The following is a 15842-nucleotide window of genomic DNA, read 5'->3' on the forward strand; positions in this document are numbered from 1 at the left end:
ATTTTATGCTTAAAATGTCTAAAGTAATTTCATTGTACTTAAGCGCATTTTGTTGCTCTTGGGAGGCTGGGGATATGGATGCTTTGGCTGCCTTGTCGCACTTGGCTGACCACTGAGCCGCCCGCAGCAGAAAGTTCGCTCGGCTCCTTTGTCCGGCCGGCCAAGACTCCATAATTTAGTATATTAAAATTGAATTATTTGCCAAGTGCTTAGGCACATTAAAATGTTCCAAGTGTGCCATTTGCGACAAAAATTAGCCTCGAGCATAACTCTTTAAGTTCCACAGCTCCATTTGTAGTTACCACAGATCATCCCAAATGTCAACGTTGCCCCCATTTAACGAGCGGCAACTCTTTAACAACTCTTTAACTTTGTTGCTGCACTTAAACTGGTCACAGCTTATGGTAACATCGTGGCGGAATGCCTGAGGAACTTCGTTTTTGTGTGAAGGAATCTTTGATTTTTATATTCAGCTTTTTACTAGCTTTTGCCACACTGATGCTCATTATCGGGCAAATCAACTTTTTATCACGAAGCGCGTAAAGCAAGGAAACTTGTTTAAGACTTGTCGAATAAACTGCGTAAACAGAGCCAAGTTTGTATCTTTGACTAACTGGCTTCTAGAGCTTATAGAACTAGATCATAGGTCAAATAACATATATGGACTTTTTATCGATATATTATCGATAGATCAGTTTATTTATCTGCTACTCTGCTAACTAGATTTGTAGACTTATCGACCTTAGCAGATGTGTACATAATGACATATATGGACTTGTTATCGATATCTTATCGATAGATCTGTTTATTTATCTGTTGCTCTGCTAAGTACACTTTAGATATATCCTTAATATATTCGATCTATATCGACAATCGAGTCAATAGGCTCAAGACTTTCTGAGTTGCTTCTGACATAAGTAGACGCTTTCGACCTTATATATACCGATATATTGCCTTATCGATCACACAGATCTTTTAATTGCTAACGACGAACTATGACATACATATAACTGTATCCCATAGCTGTTCCAATCTGTGCAAGATAAATCATATTTCATCATATTCGTAGCATGCATCACTTACCTCAAAGCTGACAATGCCGCTATGATCCTGATCCAGGGTATTAAATACATAATGTGCGTATAATGTTGGATTCGCTGTAGTTGTTGTTTATTTATAGTTTTTTTTTTGTTGTTATTATTTGTTGCAAAACGAGAGAGAGAGAGAGACTGTGTTAAAAGTGAGTGAACAGCGTTTAAAAGCCAAGACATGTGTGTCCAGGACTTTGACTTTTGAGTAGAAAACTTTTAGAATACATATATGTGCTTACAGCAACTTGCAACTCTACAGATACATAAGTAAATACACACGCATACACTTCTGCAGGCATATTCGATAGACAAGCGATTACATTGCACATGCTACGTCATCGATAAACTATGTTGTGGGAATGGATGTTAAATGGAAATGGGAATAGGAATGCGAAAAGTTAAAAGTTAAAGTGAAAATGTGAAGTCTTGTGTTGCGTTGTTTGGTTTGAGTCGCCCAGCATCAAGATGGAAATGCTGCCGTGTCATTGTTGGGTCGAAAACTTTTATAGGGGGTCCGACCCTGTTGTTGTCCTTCAATGAACACACAGCCAGTACTTGTGTCGGGCCCAAAATAAATGTAAGAGAAACGAGCTTGAGAAAATGTTGCAACAAGACTTTCGTTTTGTCAGCCGCAAAGTTTTCGTTGCTCCTCGAAAAAGTCAACATGGCCCCAACACGCGACTTGCGACTCTCTAAGGCAACCCTCAGCGCTATCTAAAAACAAAAACTCTTCTCAGCTAATTATGTGTGCGGGTGTGCGTATGCGGGCGTGTGAGTGTTCAGATAAGTTGTCAAATGCTTAGCAAATTATGCTGCATGTGTGTCAAGTACCCTGCATGCGTGCCTTACCCTGAGAGGCTATGCTGAGCGTGGGGTAAAGCATGTATCGCTGACTGGCTGGCTGATTGAGTGACTGATTGCCTGAAGGATTGATTCAGTGACTGGCTGACTGGCTGACTGACTTACTGATGGGCTGGACGGATGAGACTGATGATGACTGATGATGACTGATCGATTGATTGATTGCATGCAGAACTAACTGAGTGACTGACTGATTGAATGATTGACTGATTTAGTGAATGACTCAATGACTGACTGACTTAGTGATGGGTTGACTGATGGATTGAGTGACTGGCTGATTGACTGACTGATTGACTGCCTGATTGATTAAGCCATTCACTGATAGACTGATTGGCTGTTGGACGGATTGTGTGATATACTGATTGATTAACGGAAACACAGATTGACTGACTGACTGATTGATTGATGAAATCATTGATTGACTTATTGACTGACTGAGTGGCTGACTGATTGAATGATTGACTGACTGATTGACTGATTCAATGTCTGAATTACTGATGGGCTGACTGTTGGATTAAGTGACTGACTGATTGAAATACTGACTGACTGACTGATTGACTCACTGATTGACTAACTGAGTGATGGACTGAGTTATCGACTGATGGACTTGTTGACTGATGGACGGATTGACTGGTGCTCTGCCCGACTGAATTGACTGATTAAATGATTGACTGACTGATTGACTGATTCAGTGACTGATTTACTGATCTGCTGACTGATGGATTGAGTGACTGACTGATTGACTAACTTATTTGACTGACTCAAAAGTTATAAGTTAAGCCAAAAACTATTTACAGGGTATTTCATAGTCTTCACTGTGACAACTACGCACAGCAGAGTTGCGCTCAGTAAAAAGTACGCTCCAGGCACGCTCAGAAGTCAGTTTTACTGCCTTCAAGAGGCGAGGCGAGGCACAACCACCGACGGGCACTTGGTGCAAATATCCTTATCTGGCCATCACATTACATTTAGATTATTGCCGAGCAGCCGCTCATTTGTACTTGGTGCTTTTATGATTATGACTTGATGGCTTGTGGTTGCTACAGTTCCAGTTCCAATTCCATGTTACACTTCCAGTTCCAGTGGCAGCTACAGCTTGAGCTTCACTTGCGCTGCTGCAGCTGCAACTCAAGTTCGAATCGTGCGCTTTATGGGCGCACAATGTTTACACCTCTTTTCGAGTAGGAGCAGCAGAGCAATGCAGTTCATAAAATGGCTACCGCCTCGCCTCGCCTCGGCATCTTGGCCGAATGTGTGGCAAAGAGCAATTTTATTGATGTGCGCTTGCCCTATGTGGTTTAGCGCCTTTATGTGTGCCCGAAGCGTGGACTGGGCGTGGGCAGAGGCGAAAGCGAGTGCTGCTCCAAAAATGTATTTGTCAAAGTTTATTGTCGCCGTTTGATACTTAATGTGTTTTTATGACGCATGACGCAGCGACACGCCCACCCAGCAGCCCGCCACCACTCATCAAGGTCAAAGCTCAAAGGCAAAGACAGCATCTGCTCGTGCTGCGGCTGTCGAAAATGTTTTTCCCTTAGCCAAATCAAAATGACTGCAAATGTGTCATGTAAAAATTGTTATGAAATTTGCGCTGAAAATTCGCAACATGATGCGAAAGGAAAAGCACACGGAAAACAACGAAAAGGACATGAGGCGGCACGGCTAGGGCACAGGCAGCGGCGTCAGCGCTGCAGCTGGAGCTGGGACCAAAAGTGATAAATCACCAACTTTGATGATAATTTTTTTGTCTTTTCATGTCTCGGCTGCTGCTGCCTCTTCTTTAATTTTTTGTTTGGCTGAACTGTCGCCTCGTATTAGGCACATCGCGTGGGCCGCAGCGGAGTTCGGCGGAGTGGCAAAGCGGCTTATCAAAATAAAAAATGATTTCATTATTTATTTTTCATCAGATTGCCAAGGCGCAGCATATCTTGTGCTCACTCCCGCTTTGCCGTTTTACAAGCGTTTCCGCCTGTCTCTGTCGATGCTTGTTGTGTCAGCTTACCGCTAACCGCCCCCCACTTGCTTCACCCACTCCTGAAGCTTGCGCTGCCAGCTCAAGGCCATTACCATGTTCCTTGTTTTCTTTTTTGTTTGGGCTCAAGTTGGCTTCCTTCACTCTCTCACTCTCCGTCGCTCGCTCAAAGGAAAGCCGAATAAGTTTATTATAATAATTTAGTGCGAAACATGTGTAGCAATATTTCTTTGCTTAGAAGCTTCGCTGTGACCGGAGGGGATTGCGCCATGACGTTGGTCGTCTCACTGCAGACAACAACAACAACAACAACAACAACGACAACGACAGCAGCAGACCGAAGAGGAAGCAGAAGCTATACACTCATGTATTTTAAGCGGAATTTGTTAGGAGACGTCGCAGTAGACAGCATCCTGTCATAGTGATTCATAGTTTTTACAGACTGAGCACATGTTGCAGCCGAGTCGAGTTTTCCTTTTGACTAACTAGGCGACGTTCGCTTTGAACTGATTTGCTTCTAGCAGCAATGCTATCAAGCGATATCAATAATTTATATTTTGGATTATAACTACATTTAAGGCAGACAGATGAAGACGAAGCAGTTCAGTTCAGCCGGCAGCCTCATCGTGTTTAAAGCTCTGAATTTCATCTCTTTAAGAATATGCCAGCCCAGGTTGGGGCGTGTGGGCCCTTTGTCAATCAGTCAGTGAGTCAGTCGGCATAGTTAGCTGCTTTGGTGTCTAGCAGCTCATTAGCCACGCCTCAATTTGACGCGGCGCGGCCAGAAATGGTTTTTGTGGCCAAGGCTTTAATTTATGTTTTAGCAGCCGCGCGCCACAAAGTAAATGAGCAAATTTACTTGTTATTCAAAAGAGGTCAAGTGGGTGGATTGGGTTAAACTTGAATGGCTGCTGCCTTGGCCGGTTCGGGCCCGGGCCCGGGCCCGGGCCCTGGCCCAGTCACAGTCCCAGTCCCAGGCCCAAGCTCAGCCTCAGCCTGAGAAGGCTGCTGCCCCAGCCCCTTCCAGTCGCGACTTGTGAAACATGATTTTGCTTTTTATACATTTGCTAATTTGCGCTCTCAACATTTCAGCTTGCACAAGCCAAGGGTACGCGCTGCTATCCGCTTGAATACGCTGCGACTGGGGCGGGGATTTAACATTCGGCTTTTGGGCCGGGCAAAAGTACAGTGAGTGCGCGCCCAACTGCTAGCGGGACGGTCGTGTTCATCATCATGTGCAGCAACACGTAAATGCCTGCCCCATTTCGAGTCCGGCGGCCTTTGTTGTGTTCATGGCGCAAGAGACAAAAGAGCCAATATTAACGATAATGCGTTCGAGCACATGCCGGCTGTCTGTCCAATGGCCAGCCTCAAATGCCGATAAAACCGGCAATGGCAATTGGCAATAGCTGCCATTCAGCCAATTGCTGGCTTCATTTGAATGCGGGCCAGCCGAACCCATTGGCCTGATAATAGATAACAATAAGAATCAAGTGAGCCAATTGCCAAATTTATGGCTCAGTCCGAGCACTAATGGCCATGTCAAGGGTCTTGTTGCGTCCAGTTTGGCATTCAAAACAGATCAAGATGCTGCTCCATTCAGAGCGTTTATTTGTCCAGACTTCAATGGAGCGTTGATGTGATTACGAACGGCATATGAAAGCGACTGCGCGGTGTGCTCGACTAGCAGATACCCTGACCTCGGCACACTACAGCAAATGACTGACTTTCAATGTCAATCTGAGTTATGATAATCAAATGTGTAAACAACTCAATCTACTCAATTTTGAAATGCATTGGGAAGACATTTGAAATTTACTGCTCTGGTATTTCAGTCAAGTTAAATGAAAAATGAAGTAACTTAGAGTAAAAACTGTATGATGGGTAAATGAATAAATCTGGCTAGACTAGTTTAGCTTAATATTTCTATTTAAAGGAGGTCAACCAGGTCTTTTTGTGACTAAAATTAGCTGAGTGCAGGATATTTTTTAGTCAGTGTTGCCGCTTTTCTGTCAGCTAAATCATTGTCATTGGTTTTAACTAAAAATGATGCTTAACAACACAACACAGAATATAAACTCAAAGCTAACACATATACATACAAACATAAATATATATATATATATATATAAATAAAAAAATATAGTTGATTTATTTTTTGTTGAGCGTGTTTGCAAGCTGGCAAATGCGATCGCAATCTGAGCTAGAGGCAAATGCGATGAATGCGATGATGTTTGGAGTGGTTGAAAGGAGAATGGGCAAGCGTTAGTAATGCACTAGTTCAAGGCACAAATGTTAACGAAACCAATTATACTGTACCGCACGAACCTCCCTGTGGAAAGAACTGCGAATAGATCACTTTGAAGGTGTCCTCCTTGACCACGCCCGTGGGGCATTCAGCCTTAAAACCCCGATAAATTCGTTTGATCTCGTCCTCTGTGAAGCGGGTGGCCCGGCTCAGGGCGCTCAGCGAGTCTGGTCTGTAGCGAGCCGGCGTCTCGAATTCTTCTAGTTCGGAATCTGCAAATTCATCGATAGACCGCAAAGCACAAGAAAAAAACGGAAAGTGAGAAAAGAGAAAAAGTGAAAGCGATGCATGAGTGAATTGGTATTTATCAAGCAAAAGCTGTGGAATAGTTATTATAATACAAAAAGTTATTCAGCTACAAGCAAAAGTGAAAACAGTAATCTTAATAAGAACTCAACTTGGGAGCAGTTTACAGCGTAGACAATAAAGAGAGAGAGAGAGAGGGAGCGAGGGGCAGAGCGAGACATAGTTCTTATGCTCTAGAGATGTATTGAATTGGCTCGTGTGAAATTCTTGAAGCTTTCTGGCTTAAGCTTACGACGTTGTTACATATGCCTCAATCAACTTGAATTTGTATAAATTATTCTATGAACTCTGATCAGCTTCATTGCTCACAAATTATCTCAATTGCAATCAAGTTTAGAGAGACAATTGAGAAAAAGAGCCCTATCTTGCTCTTCTTTTTTCTAGGCAGTCCTTCCTTCATTTTCTTCTTCCTCTTTCACACAATGTTCATTTAATATTCTGTCTCTCTCTCCGCCCTTCTCACAAATAAAGCACTCGCTTATACTTCTTTCACACAACAAGAGCTCATTTATTGTTATCTCTCTCTTTCTCATAAATAGAGCCCGCTCTTATCCCCCTTTGCCACAATTAATGCTCCTTCATTGCCTTTTCTCCCTCTTCCTCTCACAATTATAGTCCATGCTTTCTTCTCTGCCTTACAAAGTCTTTTCGTTGCTCTCTTTATCCGAGATAGAGTTCCTTTCTTTTCTTTGTCTCACACATAAAGCTCTCTCAGTGTTCTCTCTCTCTCTCTTGCTCACAAATATAGCCTTTTCTTGACCCTCTTTCGCTCTCTCACCTATAGCCACACTTAGCGCTTCGACATTTCACTATCTTTCCTACATTATGCCCAGCATCTTTGGCACTCTCGACATGAGATTCTGAAATTGAAGCATGTCCGATGACAGATAAGAAAGAAAGTTACAGCTGCTGCTGCGTGGCAGCTTTTGTCAGTTGGCCAAATTTGTGCATTTTTGTGTTAAATTTGTGTCATTAGCCGCAGGTAGATTTCGTGAGGAATTTTCTTATCAGTGCACGTCTGTGGCATGTTCTGTTGACTACCTGGCAGCTCGTTTGCCTACACTTCTATGTGGCGTGTAGAAGTTGGCGAGATTTTGATCTTTTGAGTCGCTGAATTGACTTGCAACTTCCTTAAGCACTCGGCCTGTCGCAGCGCAAACTTTTTCAGGCTTTTCATGTAGTTTTTTTTCCTTCTTTTTAGAGTTCTTTTCTTCTTTGATAGGCTGTGTGTGTGCTTGGCAAAGATGCTGCAACTTTTGAGCAGGTGAGAGTGACTTTGGAGCCAGCAAGGTAAATGCCCCTTTTTGGCTTTTTCCTAACAAAAAAAAAACGTCTTTGTGGCTGCTGTGTGGAGCCTCAATTTTGGTTAATTAAAAGTTTTACTCAACTCATAAGTACACACACATACATATACACAGGCAGCAGCTGCAGGCAGCCCATTGTATGTGTGTGGGTGTGCCGCCTAAAAGCAGGCAACACTTTTCACGCGCTTGACAAATGGCTGTTTAAAAATGCATGAAACATGCGCTGCGACTGAATTGTGGCAGACAGCCGGAAGGCCGGAAGGCGTTGGCGAAAGAGTGGAGTAGTACAGGCAGCGACGGCAAAGGCAGATGAGTTTGCCTGGGGGCAGCACATCAACTATTTGTTAGCTACGCCCATATTTAGCACAAACAAACGGCGCGAATGCGGCGGGCTCCGCTTGACTCCGCTGGCTGCCTGAAGTTAGACTTGCCTGGGTGTATGCTCTGCACATATCTCTCGCCCCCTCTATACATATGTTGACAAACAATTTGGGCAATTCGCCATGCACATTGATATATATATATTTATATATATATTAGGCTGTTCCTAAAACTTGCTCAGACCCAATCGAAAATTTCAATCTCTGCATTTTCATATAAATCGCTGAGAAAATTATTAGCTTGCCGGGTATTTGGCAGTGTGCTATGTTTTTAATTTTCATATGCTTGCCCGTGGGCAGAACACACACACACACACACACACTCATGAAAAATTCTTAGTTTTATATGCATTTTCCCTCTCTTTTCTGCTAGAAAATGAATGTATAAAAATAAATATATATATATAGATATATGTATTTTAAAAAGTCATATCAATATATATACACATATATATATATACATGTGGCAAATATTGCTGTGACTTTTTAAAATTCCCACTTGGGCTCACATTGGGGAATCTCATGGGCATCGAAAATGCCTAAAGTGCGGAGAGAGAGAGGGAAAGAGAGAGAAAGAGAGAGAGAGAGACAGAGAGAGGGCTAGAGAGATGGAGTGAGTGACAGAGCTCTTTAGTTCCCTTTAGGTATATTGTAGAGACCCAACAAGAGTAATATTATTTTTGTTAACTATATTTCAGTAGCTATTTTAATTAATACAAATATCAAGTTCGTGAAATGTTCTGTACGATTTGTCCTTCAAAGGGAGCCCAAAAATGCTGGCTTGTTATTGTTGGTCATTAAAATGGCTGCAGTTAAAAAGTAGACCAGGCGGCAATTGACATTAAGTGAGGAAATCAGAGCCAAACAATGAGCAAAACAATCAATAGAGCTAGACATTGCCATAGGTAACCAACATCCAAAATCCGAAACTTAAAAATTCTTTGTATTCATCAAAGGCAACTGCACTAAACAAATATGTCAATTGATCGATTTTTATCGGTAAGTTATCGAAAAAATGAGAAGCTAGTTCTGCATATGCGTATGAGTCTATAGCTTTTGCAGCTTATGAAATTGCTGCGTTCAGACGGAAATCGACTCAGCTCGTTGTCCTAATCAGGAATATATATAAATATATAATCTAAGCGGTCTGCCACGCCTGCTTCTGCTTGTCACATTTATTTGCACAAAACTATTTTGCATGGTTACAAAAGCGTCACGTCACGTCACGTCACGTCATTTTCTGCGCTATTGATATATCTTTTGCTATAGCTTGGTCAGCGCTGCACAACTTTCATATATATATATATTAAGCTTTTAGGTTTAGGAATAGATTTATAATTCACTCAAAATGACAGCATATATCAAATGTTAAAGTGCGATTTCCATATGCAGAAAATATGGAAACTTTTTTCTATTTCATATTTTGTGACGGCTGCTGGAACAAAGGGGAGGAAAATGGCACTTCGAATGCTTTACATGGATTTGCATAGTTTTATGACACGACAGATCCAGATCAGTTCACGAAAGAGCTGAAGCTGTGATGCGTCCGACTCTGGTACCTGCTCGAGCTGGCATTGGAGCTGTCTGTTCATATGAAATGCAATTTCTTTTTTCATTTATTTTTTTGTTCTTTCTGCATTTTCTTGAGCTTCTGGCTGTTAGTTATGCGAGTTGCATTAAATTCGTGGCCATTGCTGTTACGCTCGAGCGCACTTTCATTCTCAGACTTGGGAATTTTCATAGCTCTCCATCTCTCAGCTGCCATTTGCCAGTTGCCAGTTGGCAGTTGCCAGTTGTGAGTAGCCAGAGCTGACGAAATGCATTAATTTGAATATATATTCATGTGGCGTTTGTTTGGCTCAGAATTTAGTTTTCCACTTGCCCCATGTGACACACAGAGAGGAATGTATAGCACTGTGTGTGTGTGTGTGTGTGTGTGTGCCTGCGTTTTATTATCAGTTAGCAAGCAAAAAGCAGCCAAAAATATTCACACAAAATGTCTAAATTATTTGCGAGCATAACAAAGCTATTTGTGCGACCTCGGCCTCAGCCAGCAGTCAGACGTTCGGAGGTTGCGGCTTGTTGCTGTGCTTTGGGTTTCGGGTTTTCGGTTGTTTGGGGGACGCAGCCAGACTTAGAGTCTCGCAATTCCTAAAAACAGGCCACACTTTTGTTGTTTGTTTGTTTGTGTCTGTTTTTGTTTTTATTTCACTCTGCTGTCACTGCTGCTGCCGCTGCCGCTGCTGTTGCTGTTGCTGAGGTCAAGGTGTGAAGAACGTGAATTGCGACGCCAATGCAAACAAGCCGCTCATTTGCCTGTGCCATGGCACGTTGACACATTAGCTGTGCAGGGGTCGTGGCAATAGACCGTGGTCAGTGGCAATTGCCAGCCATAACAATATATGCAAAGCGTGAGTGGAGCTTCAAGCTACTAGCTGCTCCCCTGTTGTCATTGTAATTGCAGATAAAGCACAAGCAAACACACACACACACACCCACACACACAGTGTGAGAGAGAGAGTAGTAAGTGACATGGCAAACCCCGAACGGTGGCCCTTGCAACTTGCAATTTTGCATGCCCTCGCATAATAAGTTCCTGTTTATCTCGACTCGGTTTGTTTGTCTGTTTGTTTGCTGCATTGCTGCGGCTTGCAGGTTGCATGTGTGTGTGTGTGTGTGGCTGCGCAGGTGTCATGTTTCCGTTTCCGCTGCAGCACTCGTGCAGCAGCAGCCGCCGTCAGCCAAGCGCAAATATTTTTGCATGCTGCTGCAAACCACATCAGCCTCAGTATCTGTGTGTGCGTGGGTGTGTGGATGTGTGTGCGTGGGTGTTTGCGGTTGGCTGTGTGGGCGATGCAACAACTGTGAAAATGCTTTTTATTAGGCATGCCTGCTGTTTTTCCACTGCAACTGCAAAAATATTTACTTTCGTTCAATTTCAAGTTTACCGAGTGTCGATAAGTGCGCCGCCCACCCAGACAGTGGAGCACAGTCTAAATGAATATGAGAAAAATAACGCACACTCAGATATTTATTGTGAGAAGACGAACGATGTAAGGCTACGCGTCTGTTTCTTGCCCTTGTCCATAATCCTTTGAAGATGCGAGCTCAATTGAAGCGTTTACAGATTAGATTCGCACACATACATGACATTGCCGTTGGCAGTTTTATAGCTCTCTGTTTGATAAGCGACTGCCAAAAAAAAAAAATAAAATAAAAAATAAAAGAAAAGAAAAGAAACTCAAAGCAAGTCGTCGTCATCATTAAAATGAGCTGCAAGCGTAGCAAGCTAAAGCGAATGCTTGCAGGGCAGCAGACAGAGAGAGAGGGAGTGAGAGAGTGAGAGAGAGAGAGCATGCCAAAGGGCAAAAGCTGGCAAATAACTTGGCTGACTGTCAAAACGAAAAGAATCTATAAAAAATTTTATGAAATCGTTAAAACTAAGTAAACGCGTTGCCTCGTAAAAGACAAACAGATATTTTTGCCTGTCTGCCTGTTTGCCTGCTGCTGCTGCTGCTGCTGTTGGCCAACTGATGAACAAGTTATCAAGCGTTTCCATATTAAGCATATCTCATACATGCCAATATCTATTTGTGCACACACACATACATTTCCCTTAAAGGCTTCCGTTTCAATTCTTTTGCTGTATGTGCGGCGGTTGGGCAATTCAGTTTGGCTTATGCGAGGCGTGCTCAAAAAGTATGCTTTTCGCATGTTTATATTGGTAATATCTATGCTAACAAGTTTGGCTACTGTGAGTGCTCAGTGCAGCTGTTGCGCTTGGACATCTTTGATTTTGGCTCATTTCAGTAAATGGAGCAGAATCTGTATCTAGTTGTTGGCCAAAATCAAAACATTAAAGCTGTTCCCCTGACACATGCTCAAGCTACGATTTCTTCTTCGATGCAATCTCTTGATGCTTGATCATAGCTGGATAGCTGAGAAAGATCACAGAAAATGAATTTTCAAAGTGCTTCGAGCATTAGAATGAAAGTGAAAGAAAGTCTATAATATCTTATGAGCATTCCTTTGAAGGTAACGAAGTAGATATTCATGATGTTTGCTAACAGACCTCGCATTTCAGGAAACAGAAAATCTTAGATTTGCAGCGCCTTATCAGCTGCTGGATTGCTTGTATTAAATTTTCATATTAAAAAAAAAATGTTTGATCCAATTTTTTTGAGCAAATATTTTATCAAAAAAAAAACAAGAAATGTCATATGAAACGTCAGTTGTCTGTATAAAAATATTGCTGTCAATGGGCTGTTATTCTTATAGCATAAGAAAAAGCTCAGTAAAGATAACTTTGATATATGTCAGTTATATGAATAGTGTCTATATACGCTTGAGGTATACAGGTCTTGTCTCGATTCAAAGAGCAGGTCAATTGTTGCCGCTTTAAGGACACTTGCCCTTCTATATGTTAGACATTATAGAATATCCTTAACAAGCCTGTGCATAACTAAATTATTGGCCTCATCAGAAGCGCTTTGTTCACTTTGTTTTTCTTTCAGCTGAAACTTGAACTACTTGGGGAGTTGCCTTTCCACTCAGTTGGCTACAGCCTTTCAGGTAATAAGATTTTGAACTGAAATTCACTTGGGTGGGCAGTTGCTGTGCGCTTATCACGCTAAAATTCTGTACAATTTACGGCCGTGGATTTTCTTCTTACTTTTTTGGTAGCTGCAAATGCGAGCGCACGGGGCGTATGTGTAATATTTCGCAAAAGGAAATGCGAAGGATAAAGTTTGTGGCGCGTGCTCGTCACATTGTTGCAAAAGTGAAACAATTCGTAGCTGTTGTTGTTGCTGCTGCTTGTGCTCTGTGTGTGGATGCTTTGTTTTATTGCGCATTTAACAGTGCTGCAGTTGTTGGCCAGACAATTACCAACTAATTGCAGCAGCTAACAAATCTGCAGTTAAGTCAGCAGCTGCTACTATACTCACCTATATAAACAACAAGCAAACAACTACACAGACACAGACACAGTTACAGACATGAAATAAATGCAAAAACTTTTGTGTACAAAAAAATGAAAATATTTTCAAATAAATGAAAAAAATGTGCACGAAATGCACTTAACTCATTTGCAAGCCGCACAGAAATGCGCTTAAATAAATTAAAATGCGGTAGCCCTGACACTTAAATACAAAAAAAAAAGGAAAGGAAAAAACTGAACATGAGAAGAGGCAAAAAAACAAAAACAAAAACAAAAACAAACATGACAGACAAAGGACAAAGTGTCCTGGCATCCTTGCGCTTTCGGCTGAATGCCCGTGAAAGGCTGTGAAAGCGCGAGGAGCCAAAGCGCAAGGCGAAAGGCGAAGCGCGCAAGGTGTAAGGCGCAGGGCTTAGGGCGCAGGGCGCAACTGTCAAGATAGTCAGTTGCAGGGGGCCTCAAAGGTGGCAGCTGCAGGTGTTGCACTAAGTAGTTGCAGACAAGACGCCCCAGCGCCCGGGCGTGCAGCGAGACAAGCACTTAAGATGTCGCAGTTCCCATTAAAAATGATGTATAGAGTATCAAACAACGAATAATGAAATGATAATTAAAAGCAGGCAGACGGGCAGATGGGCAGACGGGCGGACAGTTGGACGAGTGGGCGCGTCTCCTCTAGTCCTGCAAGGACCTTCATTTGTTAGCCATCAAGTGCACAAATTGGAGCGACCACAAAATGCAGACGCAGAATTCAATTACCAGCTGAATGCTTGCGGGTTGCGGGTTGCGGGTTGCGGGCGTGGCATCCATCTAATGAAGAAATTATGAAGTACAGTGAAGCGCAGAAGCAACACCAACAGAGCTCAGGCAAAAATAAAAGAAACGCAGAAGAGAACTGTTGACAAGGACACACAGACTGGCAAACAAACAAACGACAAGAGCCAAGGGCAGCCCAGTAAATGGACTCTGCCGGAAATTGAGACGATGCTGTTACCTGGGTGTTGTTGCAAATGGCGATTGCGATTGAGATTGAGAGGCAACGCAACTGGCCCGAGGAGAAGGAAACAATAAAATGCAGCCAACGGCAAAAGCTGTACAGAAAAGATGAGCAAGAAGACGGCGCAAAAACCAGGACACAAAAGGCGAATTTGCTGAAGCAAAAACGAGCTGCAATCTCCGAATATTTCATTTCAGCTCATCGCTCTTCTGCATTCTGTGTTCTGTTTTCTGTTTTCTGTTGCTTTGTTACGAGTACCTGCGGACCATTAAAATAGTTCAAATAGTGTAAGATTAAGGAAGTTTATGGAGGTAGCCTACGTCTATATCTAGTTGCCTGTCTGTTGATATCGGATGCGAAGCCTCGTCAAATTGAGCTTCTGCCTGCCTTTGCGTGCTTATAATTTAATTTAAATTATATAGGCTTTAGGGCAACTAAACAATACTAGCATACAATAAGATTTAATAGCTTTAAGGCATTGTTGTACCTATTTTTGTAGTACCTTGTGGTACCTAATATCTCGTAGCGTGGTATAATGAACTGGCACATCTAGTATTTTGATTTAGATGACCTGGCACAAAGAACTTTTCTACCTAGCAGCTAGTCTTACTGTGCTTAGTACCAATAACTATTGTACCTAGTATTGTGCCAAGTACCAAGAACTTTGCTATCTGTTGATCCTAGAAACTTGTATTATAGGTAGCTGGTACCAAGCCTACCTAATATTATGGTATCGAGTACTAATAAGCTTAGTACCTAATATTATACTATCAAGTCCCTATAGCTATTGTACCTAGTTACAATTATTATAATAAAAGAGCTGTTGTACCTAATACAAAACATTGTTGTACCTATTATATATTATATATTACTTGTTACCAACAAATCTCTTGTACAATAGGTACAAGGTACCACAGTATCTAGTACTTATAGTTGAACGGTTGTACCTTAGTACGTAGTATTAAAGTACCAAGTACCAAGAACTTTTGTATGCAATACTGAGTATTGTTGTACCTAGTATAGCAGTACTTGGTACCCACAAATTTCTTGCAGCTATTATCATAGTATCTAGTTGCAATAGCTTTTGTATCTATTACAGAGCTTGTGTACCTTGTACCTAGTCCCATAAACGGTTGTACCTAGTACATAGTATTATAAAACCAAGAGCCACGAGCTCTTGTAGTTTAATTAAGTTGAATTAACTACACAATTAACGATGCTTTCATGAATATTTTTTGATATTAAAGTCGAATTTTTATAAATTATTGAGATAAAAACTTAAATTTTAAATATATAGCAAGCCTCTGCACTTTTCTATGCCCATTTGCCATTTTTGCCATATTTTATTTATCATAATTAGAAAGTGCTCTATATAATTTGCTGGGCTGACGATACTTTTAAACACACTTTTAGATCGATTACATATTCAACTTTAATGTGTGTGAAATGACGCAAATTGCGTCAATGTTTTAAGTGCACAAAATATAAACCAAAATTGTCAAAAAGTGGGCGTGGGCGGCAGGTGGAGCTCTGCTCATGGACTGGCGCGGAAGCCAACTTGTCATTCATCAAACTTTTTCAATAAAACTTTTGCGCTGCTCATCGCTGGCCAAAAACCAAACGGAGCTGCAAATCCGGCGCTCCAAAAGTCAAAATCTGATCCTGAAATTTGTCTAGGCTGAGCTGG

At 41.9% G+C, this 15842-nt stretch overlaps 1 protein-coding gene across 5 annotated transcripts in view; it reads right to left on the reverse strand.

Moving 5' to 3' along the window:
- LOC111600179 (Kv channel-interacting protein 1) overlaps positions 1 to 15842 on the reverse strand; it is a 79824-nt gene that overhangs the window by 6559 nt on the left and 57423 nt on the right. For 3 of the 5 annotated variants that reach the window (XM_030223501.1, XM_030223500.1, XM_023316178.2), the window contains 2 exons: positions 6253 to 6444; positions 1084 to 1157 (listed from right to left, as the gene is read on the reverse strand). In XM_030223501.1, the coding sequence (XP_030079361.1) occupies positions 1084 to 1157; positions 6253 to 6444 (266 nt within the window). Of the gene's footprint in view, positions 1 to 1083; positions 1158 to 6243; positions 6445 to 15842 lie in introns of all 5 variants that reach the window. The other 2 variants (XM_023316179.2, XM_023316177.2) reach the window with 1 other exon arrangement.

Source organism: Drosophila hydei, unplaced genomic scaffold, assembly GCF_003285905.1.
Source record: "Drosophila hydei strain 15085-1641.00,03,60 unplaced genomic scaffold, DhydRS2 tig00000232-arrow-arrow-pilon, whole genome shotgun sequence".
NCBI classification, from domain to species: Eukaryota; Metazoa; Arthropoda; class Insecta; order Diptera; family Drosophilidae; genus Drosophila; species Drosophila hydei.